Raw genomic sequence first — 15,807 nt, 5'->3', positions numbered from 1 at the left:
CAAAAAGAAAGATGAGACTCCAATGTAGCTCAACTACTCCTTGTGAAGAATCGAAAGATTAAATAAAACTATATTGAATTTAGTAGGTATTGAATGAGAATTTACCATGTAGTAAGTTATTCTAAGGATGGTAAGTGGCAGAAAAGTAATATAATAATAATTAGTGAATTTTTCTTCTTATGGATCATAAGATACTTTCATATCTCCTGTCTCTTGGGAAAAGCTAATTTATGTCCAAGGAGCCTCCAGACCTAAGAGACAGATTGTCTATAGCTTCATATGGGGGGATTCATTAACTTTAAAACAGATATTCTGTCTAGACAGTTGCTGACATTTTACATATAAGCTTTACCTTCTCAATATTCCTGTAACATGAGCAGGAAAAAGGGTCATTTTTATCTGGTCTACATCTCCAGATGCCTAGAGATGACTGGTGATTTATTCCAGATAATAGTAGCGAGCATTGATACAGCATCAAACTCTAAGAAAGGCACTATTCTTAGCAATTAACATATATTCATACATTAATCTTCAAACAATATTTTGAGATAAATTCTATTATTATTTTATAATGAAGAAATTGAGGAACAGAGAGATACAGTTGCAAGTGTTGCAGTGTTACTTCTCAAAAAAAGACATCCAGATGGCCAACAGACACATGAAAAGATGCTCAACATCACTCATCACCAGGGAAATGCAAACCAAATCACAATGAGATATCACTTCACACCTGTCAGAATGGCTAAAATAAAAACTCAAGAAACAACAAGCAAGAAAGAACAAGCATTAGTGAGGATGTGGAGAAAAAAGGAACCCTTGCGTGTTGTTGGTGAGAATGCACACTTGGCGCAGCCACCATGATAAACAGTATGGACATTCCTCAGAACCTTAAAATGGAAATTTTAAGGTTTTCCTTAAAATTTTATTTTAAGGAAATCCTTATTTTATTTATTTTAAGGAAATCCTTAAAATTAAATTTTAAGGATTTCCTTAAAAATGGAAATACCCTGCAATCCAGTAATCATATTACTGGATATTTACCCCCCAAATACAAAAACATTAATTCAAAGGGTTATATGCACCCCTATTTACTGCAGCATTATTTACTATAGCCAAGATATTGAGGCAGCCCAAGTGTCCATCAATGATAAATGGATGGAGAGGTGATACGTGCACACACACACACACACACACACTACACACCACACACTGGAATATTACTCAGCCATAAAAAAGAATGAAATCTTGCCATTTGCGATGACACAGATGGGGCTAAAGAGTATAATGCTGAGTGAAACAAGTCAGAGAAAGACAAATACCATATGATCTAGCTCATGTGTGGAATTTCATGAGCAAACGAGCAAAGGAAAAAACAAAAGGAGAAACAAACCGAGAAACACACTTAACTACAGAGAACAAACTGATGGTTACCAGGGGGGAGGTGGGTAGGGAGAATGGGTGAAATGGGTGATGGAAATTAAGGAGGGTACTTGTGACGAGCACTGGGGGATGTATGGAATTGTTGAATCATTATATTGTACACCTGAAACTAATGTCATGCTGTGTGTTAATTACGCTGGAATTAAAATTAAAAACTAAGAAAAAAAAAGTGCTAGAGTGTTAAGCTTGAGAGTCCCAACCTGAGCCCTTTGATTTGTGAGTGGTGAGGACGGTCAGTGAGAGGGAGGAAGAAAGTTCACAGCTGTCTTTTACTGGAGATGCACTGGTATTGGCAGCCTGGCTATTCCTTCCATTTATATGAAGAGCTGGTGGTTCACATGTCCAGTAGAATTCTGCAGTCCTAAAAAGGTATTGTCTTACTAGCAGCAGATAGCTGCCTGTCTTCCTTCTAATTTGAAAATCCATATCTCTGTCCGACCATCCTACCAGTTCGATAACAGAAAATGTATAGAAAATCTGGTAGGTAGAGACTTTAAAAGACCACATTTATTTATTTTAAAAGAAAAGAACAACATCCAAAAAAAAAAAAAAGAAAGAAAGAAAGAAAGAAAAGAAAAGAAAGTAAAAAAAAAAAAGAAAAGAAAAAAGAAAAACCAGTCAGCTAGAAATGCATTTCCTCCCCCCAGTGGCTTATAGGTTTTTGCGTAGAGTTTATAGTCATTCTAGACTAGGAAAAAAGCAAGCAAGCAAGCAAGCAAGCAAGCACAAAGAAATTATTTTTCTTCAGTTTGTTCTCAACCTTTCAGGATTTTGTCCTCTGAAGCTATAAATCAGTTTTATTCTTGGCAATTTAAACAATGTCAATTGAAGTTCTGGAAAGTATTGAAGAAAATTGCCAAGTGTAAATATAGAGATAGGTTTTGAGTCCCAGGTAAGTAGTATCATAGCCCACACATAGGTTCACTTCTGCATCTGCTTTATGGAATTTTCTGGCAGGTTTTCCAATGTCCTGTTCAACATACTATCATAATAGATTTCTCCCGGTACAATTTCTTTCAGGTAGAGGATCTTAACGCATACTTCTCACAGATAAAATATTTCCAATTGCTGCAGTTTGCAGAAGAAAGGAACTTGTCCTTGAGATATCCACAGAGCTGGTCAGTTGATTGGAGTGTCTGTACTGGTGATCTGGAGAAGCAAGTCAGTGAATCTGACATTAGGTAGGGGCCTTATAGTGTTGTTCTTGTGGGTAATGATGAAAGGTGGGTAACTTTTTATTTCGTTTTGTTTTAATATGGTACCCTCCTGTGGCACCCTCCTTCTTCAGTAATAGAGATGTTTTTGCTCAATAAAAATGTTAACATAATATTAAAAAACCCCTCATATTAAAGGAAATAGATCCACAAAAATAGGCTCTAACTTAGAATCTCTTTACTGACTTAATTCTCAAAATACAAAAGCACCTAATTCTGTTCACTAATCTCCATAGCTCTAAGAAGCTTAATAGGGAAAAATAAATAAATAAAAGTAAAAAGCCTAATAAGGAAATGTCTTAATACTTACGACAATTTCTTTCCCTGAGCACTCACTAGCCATTAAATAATGCACAGGAAACATCTGTGGTAATTATACTGTTCATTCAGATTCTCACGTTTTGATGTGAATGTGCTAGAGTTTAATGGCAGCATGGCCAAGGAGTAGGAGAACTTGGAAGCCTCAGTTTTGATTGCAATCAAAGGCCTGTGTAATTATCATGCTGACTATGTCTTCTGGAGAAAATCTGAGGAATAAAATAAAATGAACTTTGGAATTCCCTCATGTTTCTTCTTTTTCTTGTAATATTTCTCTCAGACACTTACAGGGAAGGTGAAGGAGGGGAGCCATCTTTCCAAAGCCAAGGTCGGCTGAGTCCATCATGAGACAGCTCCACCCAGTAATCATAGCCTTTTTTGACATTACTCAGGCTGTCAGTGATAAAGTCCTAGAAGAAACAAGACCTAACAGTGAACTGAGGGGAAAGCAACAGCAAACTATCATGAAATATAAAGTGTGGCATTTTGCCTAGACAGACAGAAATGGGAACTTGAGAGGTGGAGACCGAGACAGAGGGTTTTAAAAGAAGTGATACCTTTTATAGACTTTTTTTTTAATTGCCATCTAATAGGTACGGTGTTAAGGACTATACAGAAAATAGGCATCTGGTATTAAAATAATCTTAACAGATTCAGAGTTTGGCAGATAATATATGTCAAAACAAGGTGTGATACTGAAACTCATTATCAGGAAAAGTAAAAACACCCTTGACATCATAGACCACATAGATCATTCTTTCCCATTATACTTCAATATGAGAAATAGTTTAAGATATGCCAGAGGCAAATTAACTGTAGGCATATTTTGTTAGAAAAAGCATTATTGCCTTTTGTCACCAAATTTGCACAGAAAAAATAGTATAAACCTATAATTGTTGTAAGTCCAAGTTGCCTTGGTTTACTACATATCCTTAACATACCCTTAAAGACTTTTATTTATTTATTTGACAGACAGAGATCACAAGTAGGCAGAGAGGCAGACAGAGAGGGGGAAGCAGGCTCCCTGCTGAGCAGAGAGCCCAATGCAGGGCTCGATTCCAGGACCCTGAGATCATGACCTGAGCCGAAGGCAGAGGCTTAACCTACTGAGCCACCCAGGCGCCCCTTAACGTACCCTTAAATTGTTCTGTCATTATTTTTTGAAAAATGAACTTTAATTATTGAGTATAGCAAGCATACATTTTTAATAGGGCCAGAAATGTGTAACTGTATATTCTATTTCACACACATTTAGGGGTAAAATGATTTCAGGAAAACTCTTTTTGCTTGTTAAGATGTTAGTAAAGTAGACTTAGTGTCAATTAAACATTTTGTTTACCAAATGCTTATTCTTATAGACCTCACCATTTCGTGACACCACTTCCCTTTCTATACTTCTGCTTTTCTTTTAATAACAAAATGTTATGGTTGTAACACTTCCCTACAGCGCTAAAAATAACAAATTTGAAACATATACAAAGTTATAATATATGTATATCTTAGAGTGGATTAACAAGCAACAAAATGGTATTCCCCTTACCCCCTCTCCTTTTTTATTAAAAAGGGACATACAGGGGCGCCTGGGTGGCTCAGTGGGTTAAAGCCTCTGCCTTCGGCTCAGGTCATGATCCTAGGGTCCTGGGATCGAGTCCCGCATCGGGCTCTCTGCTCAGCAGGGAGCCTGCTTCCTCCTCTCTCTCTGCCTGCCTCTCTGCCTACTTGTGATCTCCGTCTGTCAAATAAATAAATAAAATCTTTAAAAAAAAAGAATTTAAAAAGGGATATACAACTAATATATTTCCCTTAATCTGGATAACTTCCTGTATGTTTGTTTGTCCAATTAAAAGGAAAACAAACCTTGGTAATTCCTACTTTGTCTCTTTTAAACCCTTATTGTATATATTAAATATAGTTTTGGTATAGAATATTAAGAAATCCTGTCTAATTAGAATCAGCTCTTACTTTTAATGTATATCAGGGTATTTTCAGAATGAGATGAAACCATAAGAGGGTGCTTACCATTTCTTCTTTGCTGTCTATTTGTAGAAGATTAGAACCCTCCTTCAAACAGTCCTCTTTACTCGTGTGCCAAAATTTCCAGTTTTCAAAGACATGGTAACAACTTCCTCCATTCTGAATCCAGTTGTCTGGACAAGGGTTGCAGTTATGGGCTTTGAATAGAAACATTTTACTTTATTAAAGTTATTATAAAAATATTAGGAACGCATCTCCTCAAAGGAAACCTTTGTCTAACCCCCAGTGAAGCTGAACATTGTAACCAAATGGGTCAGATAAGTTGGTCCTTACCATGGAAAGATTTATATATTTCCAACTGCAATAGGCCTGTAAGAATTAGTTTAAGATAAAATTAATTTCAGAATATCTTATCCCAAATGGTTCCTCTTCTAGACAATTGAGCTGATTATTCTATTTTTATAAATCTGTTCCCTCTTTAAGTTTATGTTATGTATAGTCTTCATTATTTGCTTATTGTTTCGTGTCTGTTACTCTTACTGGCCCAACTTAGTTGGAATATATACTGGACCACTAGGCAAGCTGATAATAAGTTTCAAGTTGATGTGTAAATTCTGAGAGTTAAACATGAAAACGTTTCCTATAGAAAGGACAGGACAAACAGTGTACTTTGAGGACTGATTTGAAAATATGTGGGTGAGGAAAATTGAAGAAAATCATAAGTGACCAATAAGCTTCTTCAGGACTTGGATGTAACTTAGAAGTAAGCCATATTGTTTAATCAGTTTTATGAAAGGTGTCTTAAGAAAGAATGTATTCACAAAAGAATTGTGCTCAAGACTATAAAAGGGGGACCAGAAAGCAAGAACTTGACAAAGTGTTTCTTGCACAGAGGGAAAGACACTGAAATTTCCAGAACTCTAGTTTCGACAGAAAGGCCTTCTACTTAAGGTCACAAATAGTTTGTCATCAGAGTCCAGGGCCCAAAAGTTGAGTTATTTAAAGCTTCTCATAATCTTTTGTTTGGAATCTATGCTAATCAGTGTCTTGACTAGTGTTACAGCAAGACTGGTGTTGACAAAAGCAGCTGAAATGTTGGAGGACATATTAGATTTGTAGTTCTCCAAAATGGTTATCACCACTGTCTTGAGGTTAATGGCTCAGATGTAGGGCTAATTCATGCTTGCCAAAGCCTGTTATATTTAAAAACACTGTTGGGCACCCAGTGATTCTGTAAACATTTATTTGACTAAATTTCAACCAGGAGGTGGTTTTTTGAGCTCTCTTATTGGTGATAATTTAAATGATATCCACTATAGGGATAATTAATGTCAATTAAGTAACCACAGAATACATGACAAACTATACCACACATAGAAATAAGGCTGTTTTAGGTTTAAGATTCTAGTAAGAGATGTAAAAGATAAAAACTGAAGTAACTTTATAGAATTTTTAAAAACAGTTGAACGCTGCATTGTTATAATGTTATGGTAAATACTCTGATTTTTAAAAAATGATTTTTCTTCTCAAAGAGATATCTAAATTTGAATCTAAATCAGTGTTTAAATTAAGCATATTGAAGAATTTAGAACTATAATTAAAAATATACTTATAACTTTGAGTGATTGGATAAAACATAAAATGCTGCTTTAAAAAAAAAAAATCCAGGGGTGCCTGGGTGGCTCAGTCTTTAAGCATCTGCCTTTGGCTCGATCCCCAGGCTCCTAGAATCAAGCCACCTGCTTGTGTTCCCTCTCTCATTCCCTCTCTCGCTGTCTCTCTCTATTAACTAAATAAATAAAATCTTAAAAAAAAATCCAATCTGCTAATCCTACACATTTCCCTTTGGAATTTGTATGATTTTTAAATCTGCATTTCTTGAGACTTTAGTATTTTCCACATACTAACGAAATATATAAATATATATTTTAAAAAATTGAACTGGAGTGTGGATCAAAATTATATCCCTCCTAATTTTAAAATTCTGTCTGCAATTTTGCAGACAATAAAATGTGTGCCACTGTTTCTTTTGAGGAATCGGTACCTGCATTTGTATCTGTACAGCGAAAGCTGATTTTCTATCAATTACCTGAACTGAAAGACTTTTGCCTCAAGGTTTGGCAACATTTCATCTGAAGGTTGTGGTTTCTCTTCCATTGTGTGAAGTTCGACAGTGCTCTGTCCTGATGGATGAGTTTTTCTTGCTGCTTCACTGCAATAGTGGACACCTGGAACACTTCAAATGATAAATGACAATCATTCTCAATTAAAAATACTGACAAATTAGAACAAAGTAATTCTTCTATACAGACTAAGGACAACTACAAATTATTATTTTTGTGACTTCAATTTGCATTAAGGTTTTGTTTAAAATTTACACTGTTCAAGCATCAAAACTTTGGGGTGTCTGGGTGGCTCCGTCGGTTAAGCCTCTGCCTTCAGCTCAAGTTTTGATCCTGGGGACCTGGGATCTAGCCCCTACCAGGGGGCCTGCTTCTCCTTTTCCCTCTGTCCCTTTCCCTGCTTGTGCTCTCTCTCAAATAAATAAATAAAATCTTAATTTTTTTTAATTTAAAAAAAGAATAAAAAACTTCAAAGGATACAGAGCAAAAAACCCCTTTGCCTTCCAGAAGCACCCAACTCCTCTCCCCTAGAACAGTCAATTTACCCATTTCTTTTTAATTCTTCCACACATATTCTGAATTTTACAAGAGAATGAATATAAAAATGCCCCCTCTTTATACAATAGTAATAATCTATGTATACTGTTTTTCACATTTTCATATTTCATATTTTACCACTTAAAGTATATTTTGGACATAATTCCGTCTCACTGTATAAAGAGCTTTCTCGATCTTTCATTATAACTTTAGCATATTCAATTGACTTATGTTAGTCATTCCCTACTGACTTTTAGACTATTTGTAATCCTTTGGTGTTCCAAAAATAAATACTATAATAAAGAACCTTAGTCAAAAATAATTTCACACATATGTAAGTTTATTTTTAAGAAAAGTTGCTAGGTCAAAATTTATGTGCATTTAAATTGTGTTAGATATTTCCAAATTACCCTCTATGTAAGTTGTTGCAAATGGTATTTCAATATTATTTGAATTTGCATTTCCCTTTTTATGCTTGGTGTTGAAACTTTTTCTCATACATAAAAATGTTAGTTGCATTTCCTTTTCTATGAACTGTGTAATTATATATAATTACATAATTTTTTTTCATTGCATTTCTAGTCTTTTTTTTTTTTTTTAAAAGGTGGGAGCATGCAATTTATTTATTTTTTTTTTTTAAAGATTTTATTTAATTTGACAGACAGAGATCACAGGTAGGCAGAGACGCAGGCAGAGAGAAAGGAAGGGAAGCAGGCTCGTTGCTGAGCAGAGAGCCCGATGTGGGACTCGATCCCAGGACCTGGGATCATGACCTGAGCTGAAGGCAGAGGCTTTAACCCACTGAGCCACCCAGGCGCCCCATTTCTAGTCTTTTTGTTATTGTTTTACACAATGAAGATATTACGCTGTGAGAATTCATTGGAGCAGATCTGGGATCAGCCTGCATAGTGTTTCTAGGTTCTTGCCTGTTAGTTTTCTAAAGTTCCTGCCTGGCACTGACCTCTGGACGAGGTATGAGGTATACTGATTGATAGTGTAGCTTTGTAATCATCAGTCTGAGGACTTTTTGGTCGGATGATACTAGCTTGTCAGCATTGTTTGCTGATGCCGCATGACTGATGATTTGCCCCTGGTTACAATGAGATCCTGAGCAGGCTCTGCTATCGAAGCTGGTTTCCTGGAAGAAATATGCCTCTGGGGGGATACCTAGGTGGCTCAGTAGGTTAAGCGTCCGCCTTCGGCTCAGGTCATGATCCCAGCATCCTGGAATCAAGTCCCACATCGGACTCCTTGCCTGGCGGAGAGCCTGACTCTCCCTCTGCCTGCCCTCCATTCCCCTCTGCTTATGCTCTCTCTCTCTCTCTCTCTGATAAATAAATAAGTAAATAAAATCTTAAAAGGGGCTCCTGGGTGGCTCAGAGGGTTAAGCCTCTGCCTTTGGCTCAGGTCATGGTTCCAGGGTCCTGGGATGGAGCCCCATATCGGGCTCTCTGCTCAGCGGGGAGACTGCTTCTCCCTCTCTCTCTACCTGCCTCTGCCTACTTGTGATCTCTCTCTCTCTGTCAAATAAATAAATAAATAAAATCTTAAAAAAATAATAAAATAAAAAAAAATAAAGTCTTAAAAAAAAGAAAGAAAGAAAGAAAGAAAGAAATATGCCGATGTGGTCAGCATAATATAAAAACTACCAAGCAAGACTCCGTGTTGGGCTCTCTGCTACCAGAGTGTTTAGTGCACATACACATCAGTGGTTCCTGACTAGAGAGAAATTGTGTCCTGAGAAGATAGTTACAGAGGGAGGACAAAGTACTTCTCTGTACCTGGACTCTCCAGACCATACCCTTACTTTAATGCAGTTCTTAAACTGCCTCCTTTTCTTGTAATAAACTATAAATTTGTAAGCATTGTCATTTCGGGTCCTGGGAATCTTCTTTAGCAACCAATCCTGTTTAACTGATGTGTTAGTGCACTTACATTTGGGTAAAATTAGCTTATGCATGATACAAGCCAAGAGTTTCCCAGTGTATCTTGAATTTGTTTGTGGTAGTTCACCCCACATACATCAGATGTTTTTTGAGTCATTTTGAGTAAAAGTCTTACACATGAGATTATACTTTTTACAAGTATATTTCACTTTCATATTTTGATGTAGCTGGAATTTATTTTGTTGGAATTTATGAGGTATGACTTCCAAGTTTTTCCCCCAGATGGCGACATTGTGGTCTCAAAGCATATACTGAATAAGTCCTTTCTCATTCTCTTTTAATTGCCATCTTTAGCTTACTCTAATTTCCAATAAACTAGTTTGATATATTTCTATTGTTTTCATGATATTCAATCCATCTGCTTATCTATTCCTAGGTCAGTACCACACAGTCTTCATTATTTTAGACTTATAATTTATTTCAATATTCAGTAAGGCCAGGCCTCCCATTTTCATATTATTTTTATGGTTTTTGGAGTTTTTTTCCTTATAAGTTTAACAAGTTTTTTAAGTCAGTTCGTTTTTTTAAGATTTTTAAAAAATTAATTTATTTGACAGAGAGAGAGTACAGGTAGAGGGAGAGGGAGAAGCAGGCTCCCCACTGAGCAGGGAGCCCGATACAGGGCTCCATCCCAGGACCCCAGGGTCATTACCTAAGTGGAAGCCAGATACTTAACCAACTAATTCATCCAGGTGCCCCAAGTCAGTTCTTTTTATTTATTTATTTATTTTTAAAATATTTTATTTATTTATTTGACAGAAATCACGAGTAGGCAGAGAGGCAGGCAGAGAGAGAGGAAGGGAAGCAGGCTCCCCACCGAGCAGAAAGCCCAATGTGGGGCTCGATCCCAGGACCCTGGGATCATGACCTGAGCCGAAGGCAGAGGTTTTAACCCACTGAGCCACCCAGGCACTCCCAAGTCAGTTCTTTTTAAAAATCATTTTATACAGTATTTATTCCTATTCTATTAAATATTTTTCTTAATATGGATATTGATTATCTTTGAACCTATAATGTTTTCAATCAGTTTTGGAAAATATTCATCCAGTAAATCTTTTTTTTTCATATAAATATCTTGCTTTTCCTTTTTCTTTTTAATTTAATTATTTTTTTAACATATAATGTATTATTTGCCCCAGAGGTACAGGTCTGTGAATCAGTAGGCCTACACATTTCATAGCACTTACCATAGCACATACCCTCCCCAATGTCCATAACCCAACTCATCCAGTAAGCCTTAAAATAAAACTACTTTTGTCTAACTCTATCTTCTGCTTTGAGGTCTACTATTACACTTATACTAATCTTTTCAATATGCTCTAGGACTCTCTCCCTTTTTTCTATATTTTGCTCAGGAGCTATGTATAGTGGATGGTTATGCCTTATCCATCTGTGGATGGTTCAAGTAATCCCAGCTGCTAGTGGCTTGGGTTATGTTCCTTCTTAGCAAAAGGCTGGATGTAACCAGAGTGGGGAGTAAGAGATCGATATTATTTATTTTATTCTATTTATAATCTGGCATGTTTGGAGATTTCCTTTTAGGAATTTGAAGTATTATTCTAAAATTTTGAATTTTGATGAACTTTTTCCAGATCAACTATATTCTCAAGGTTATTGTTGTTTTTGTTTATTATTATTTGAAAAGGTTGTACTACATAAAACTGCAATAAAACTGGAGAAAGGGAAACGATACTTCTCTTTAGTTTCCCCTTATATGGGAAGCAATGTACCTTTACTGGTGTTGGGCTTGTAATCGATTTGCAACAAGTGAGGAATATAGATTAAACAATATATTTACTTAGGGGATTGTAGGAAAAATGTTTTTAAAGTCCCCCAAATAAAAGCACTTATTATATGATGTTATACGATACATCTAATTGTTGGATTAATAAAATGAAAAAGAGGGGCGCCTGGGTGACTCAGTGGGTTAAAGCCTCTGCCTTCGGCTCAGGTCATGATCTCAGGGTCCTGGGTCCAGCCACACATCAGGCTCTCTGCTCAGCAGGGGGCCTGCTTCCCCCTCTCCCTCTGCTTGCCTCTCTGCCTACTTGTGATCTCTCTGTCAAATAAATAAATAAATCTTAAAAAAAAAAAGAAAGAAAACAAAAAAGACTAGTAAAAACAATTGGAAAAATCTGATTTTATAGAAATTATTTTTCTTTTTTTTTCAATTTATTTATTTGTTAGAGAGAGAGAGCGAGCAAACACAGGCAGACAGAGTGGTAGGTAGAGGCAGAGGGAGAAGCAGGCTCCCCGCCGAGCAAGGAGCCCGATGTGGGACTCCATCCCAGGACGTTGGGATCATGACCTGAGCTGAAGGCAGCTGCTTAACCAACTGAGCCACCCAGGCGTCCCAGAAATTATTTTTCACTATAGATTTTTTTTAAATAGATGTAATTAGTATAAGTCATATGGTAGGAAAAAACAAAAAACAAAATAGTAGAAAGAAAGCAAGAAATTACTTCTTACATTTAAACCTACCATTCAAATAACAGTTGATAACTTTAGTTTATATATATTGAAACTTTTTTCCATATTTGTATGTAAAAAAATCTATTTTACATACAATTTTTATAAAACTATATTTTTCCATAATTGACTTTTTAATCTGCTTATTTCATAGTAAAATATTGCATAACCATATCTCCATGTTAGTAACAATAGTTCTAGAAGACTTCTTTAAATTACTGCCATGTATTCTTTTATATCAATATAGCATGATTGATTTTTTTAGTTATTTTATTGTCAGATATCTATGGATGCACTTTTGATAGCATGTAAGTCTAATTTGTAAATTAACCCATTCATTACATTGATATCATGGTACTTTAAACACGATATAGATTTCATTCTTTACTCTTTGTCAGAAACACGCCCTTTTTTTACTATGTATATTAGATTATGTACATCATGTGTGGTTATATATATATAATTTAAATATTAGTATTTACCTTTCTCTTACATTGAAAATTTTCGCAAAAAAAAAAAATTAACATTTTTTCTTGAAATGGAATGATGATTAAGATGATACAATTATTGGGGCGCCTGGGTGGCTCAGTGGGTTAAAGCCTCTGCCTTCGGCTCAGGTCATGATCCCAGGGTCCTAGGATGGAGCCCCACATAGGGCTCTCTGCTCAGCGGGGAGCCTGCTTCTCTTCCTCTCTCTCTGCCTGCCTTTCTGCCTAATTGTGATCTCTGTCTGTCAAATAAATAAATAAAAAATCTTAAAAAAATGATACAATTATTAACAATTAAACATGATATTTATAACTCAAAATCTACTGTCTATAACATAATCTATAACTAGCAAGTATAAGCAGTTAGTTAGGACATTTGAAGTGAACCAGCTGCTACTTGTTTAACACAACTCTTGTTTCTGTAGTTAGCTTTACATAATAAAAGCCCTAAGGATGTTTTTGAGAATGTGTGAGATGACTCTGGCAAATGACTGGCTTGGTAGCAATAGTATAGTCACTATACTTGAACAAAAGCCAATGGTAAAAATATTTTACATTTATGTAATAATATTTAAATGTTTTAGAAGTATTTATAACTATTAACACAAAACAAAAGAAAGCCAAAACTTGTACTAGTAGACAATTTCCAGAAATTACTAAAAATTTTAAATACTTTACTTTCTGGCTAGCTTTCCTTTATCCTTATCAAAATATTTTCTTCACCAATTTTTGTTTTGGGAGCTAAAAAATTGTTTAATAAGTACTACATCCATGGAATGGCAACATAAAAAAAAAAAATCCAACAAAAAGTAAGCACCGACTATTGTCGGTGACTATTGTCACCATCTATCCCCTTCTCCTGACCTCTTTTTTTAGTGACTTCTTCTTTGTAATGTATAATTGTGTATAAAGTATATGAAATACATATATATAGATTATTTTGAAGATATGCTTTTGTACTTACACTTGATCCCCAAGAAAACAGAGGTTGTTACTGAGCCCACGCAGAGGATACATGAAATCACCATCACCAGACACCATGCTCCTGAACAAGGCATAGGGGCAATGACACTGAGTTAAAGAAGATGAAAGAGACGGGCCAGTGTGAAACAAGGCTCAGTGAAAGAATGAGCATTCTTACTAGAGAATCCTTGACGCCATGGGAACTGTGGTAACAGGAGAAAAGCATTCCAACTGTTTGAAATGCAAGTTATAACTTGGAATACCTTTTAAAAAAAAAAAAGATTTTATTTATTTATTTGAGAGAGTGCAAGTGCACAAGCAGGGGGAGGGAAAGGCACAGAGGAGGAAGCAGACTCCCTGCTGAGCAGAGAGCCCTACTGACTGTGGGGCTTGATCATAGGATCATGACCTGAGGTGAAGGCAGATGCTTAACTGACTGAACCACCCAGGGACCCCAGAACAGCCTGGATGTTGAAAGATGTCAAATCCAATAGGTTAAGTAATATACTCCTCATCCTTTCGTGAGGTCGTAACCTTACCAACTAGTTACATGTTCCAACGATCTTTTAGAGACTATAGCAAACCAGAATGCAGACTTTCATTTTTGAAAGCAGAAACACTGTGGTGCACCTTCTCATCTCTTTTCTGTACCCCTTGAACATGATTGGTTCAGAGCTACTTCTTTTAAACATACAATTTTGAATGAGGAATACCTTTTTTCCCCCCCAGGTAATTTTGCATCTCTTCAGGAAAGAAAAATAAAGAATGTGTGACTTGTTATATTGTTAACACTATTCAGAGAAAAAATAAAAGTTATCTTTGGATTACGTGGTAGGCTGAATGATGCTCCTGTCCCAGATGCCCACGTCCTACTCCCTGAAACCTGTAAATATTACCTCATGTGAAAAAAGAGACTTTAAACTATAATTAAGTTAAGGAACTTGGGATGGCGACATTATCCTGTTTTATCTGAGCCTTTATAAGTGAGAGGTCAGTGGTCAGGGTGCTATCTGATGACGGAAGCAGAAAGAAACTTGAAGGCATAGTGTTGCTGGCTTTGAAGATGGAAAAAGGGGCCATGAGCCAAGGGAAGCAAGAAATGCAGCTCTAGAATCTGAAAAACACGAACAAATGGATTCTCCCCTGGATAGATCCTCTTGAAGGAAGGCATCCCTGACAACACCTTGCCCAGTGAAACCTATTTTGGACTAATGATCTTTAGAACTGTAAAACAATAAATTTATATTGTATTAATCCCCTTGGTCTGTGATAATTTATTATCAAAATAACAAGAAGCTAATAGAAAGCTTAAAGAAGAACAGCAGAACTGATCACCATAGCACACAGCTCCAGGTTGGTACGTTTTGTCAGTTTTTCAACCTGTGTTTTCTCTTTATTTCCTAGTTTTTGTCAGATAATTTTCAGGGCATTTTATGCAGGACCTAAAATAATAAAAAATAAAAGTATATAGGATTTCTTTCATTTATCTTCCAAATCCCAGAATTCTTTGTCTTTCCAGCAAGAGAGAGGGAAAAAGGTGCTATGTATTTGTCAAATCCATTGCTCCTTTCCTTTTGCACCTTTACTTACTCTTCCATGCCACCTCACTTTTTAATGTTATTATATAATGCACATTATCAGAAGCATATGTGGGTTATCTTAGAAAAATCACCTTGGGCTCATCACAGAACAGGAAACAAAGCAGAAACTTCAAAGTCTTGGACTAAATAATCAGATGGTTACCTGAATATTTGGTGGAAGACAGATGTTTCTGGTAAGGGCTTGGTGTTGGGGAATCCCACTGAAGAGAGGCGTATGCGTCTTCCTCCTGCATGTCTGAAATGCTGTGATAGGTAAGGCAGTCCACACGAGAAGCTAAGACAAACAACTCCTCTTGTGGTAGAAGCAGGCTCGTGAAAGAACTGAAATTGGCTACTTCTCACATCAGTGGGAAACTATGTTTGGGTTTAAGGGATACAATAGCTGCATCTTCATCTAGAAAGTAGAAGTTTATGAAGTTTAGGCCAAAGTACAACTTGTTAAGAAAAGGAAATGAGAAAAGAAACAGAACTTGAAATGGCCTCTGGTAGAATAGACTATTGCTCTGGGTTCTACATCCACGAACATAATGCCCGTTTTTGGATGTAAAAGGCTGGGCCTGATAAATGTAATTTTTCCCTGGCTAGCGAACTTTTGATGACAACTGTACTCTAAATGAGAAGCATGAATTATTTAGTGGATAGATGGCCACTTCTGCCACATCCTGTGACTACAGCATTAAGAAACTTGATATTTTAATCATCATTCACGTACTGGCCATTTGTCCTGATGGTCA

The 15,807-nt window shown here is 36.2% G+C and overlaps 1 protein-coding gene across 1 annotated transcript; it reads right to left on the bottom strand.

Annotated features, from left to right (window-relative positions):
- Positions 1-1,922: 1,922 nt before the first annotated feature.
- Positions 1,923-15,377, bottom strand: CLEC9A (C-type lectin domain containing 9A). Its single transcript, XM_080812202.1, has 6 exons — positions 15,216-15,377; positions 13,474-13,554; positions 7,036-7,182; positions 4,992-5,143; positions 3,261-3,382; positions 1,923-2,589 (listed from the first exon to the last, which is right to left on the bottom strand). The coding sequence occupies exons 1-6, from the start codon at positions 15,304-15,306 to the stop codon at positions 2,457-2,459; spliced, it is 726 nt and encodes a 241-aa protein (XP_080668328.1). The 5' UTR covers positions 15,307-15,377; the 3' UTR covers positions 1,923-2,456.
- Positions 15,378-15,807: the final 430 nt, after the last annotated feature.

This window comes from Martes martes (assembly GCF_963455335.1).
Source record: "Martes martes genome assembly, chromosome: 8".
Taxonomy (NCBI): domain Eukaryota; kingdom Metazoa; phylum Chordata; class Mammalia; order Carnivora; family Mustelidae; genus Martes; species Martes martes.
This window is presented reverse-complemented; position numbering and strand designations above follow the sequence as displayed.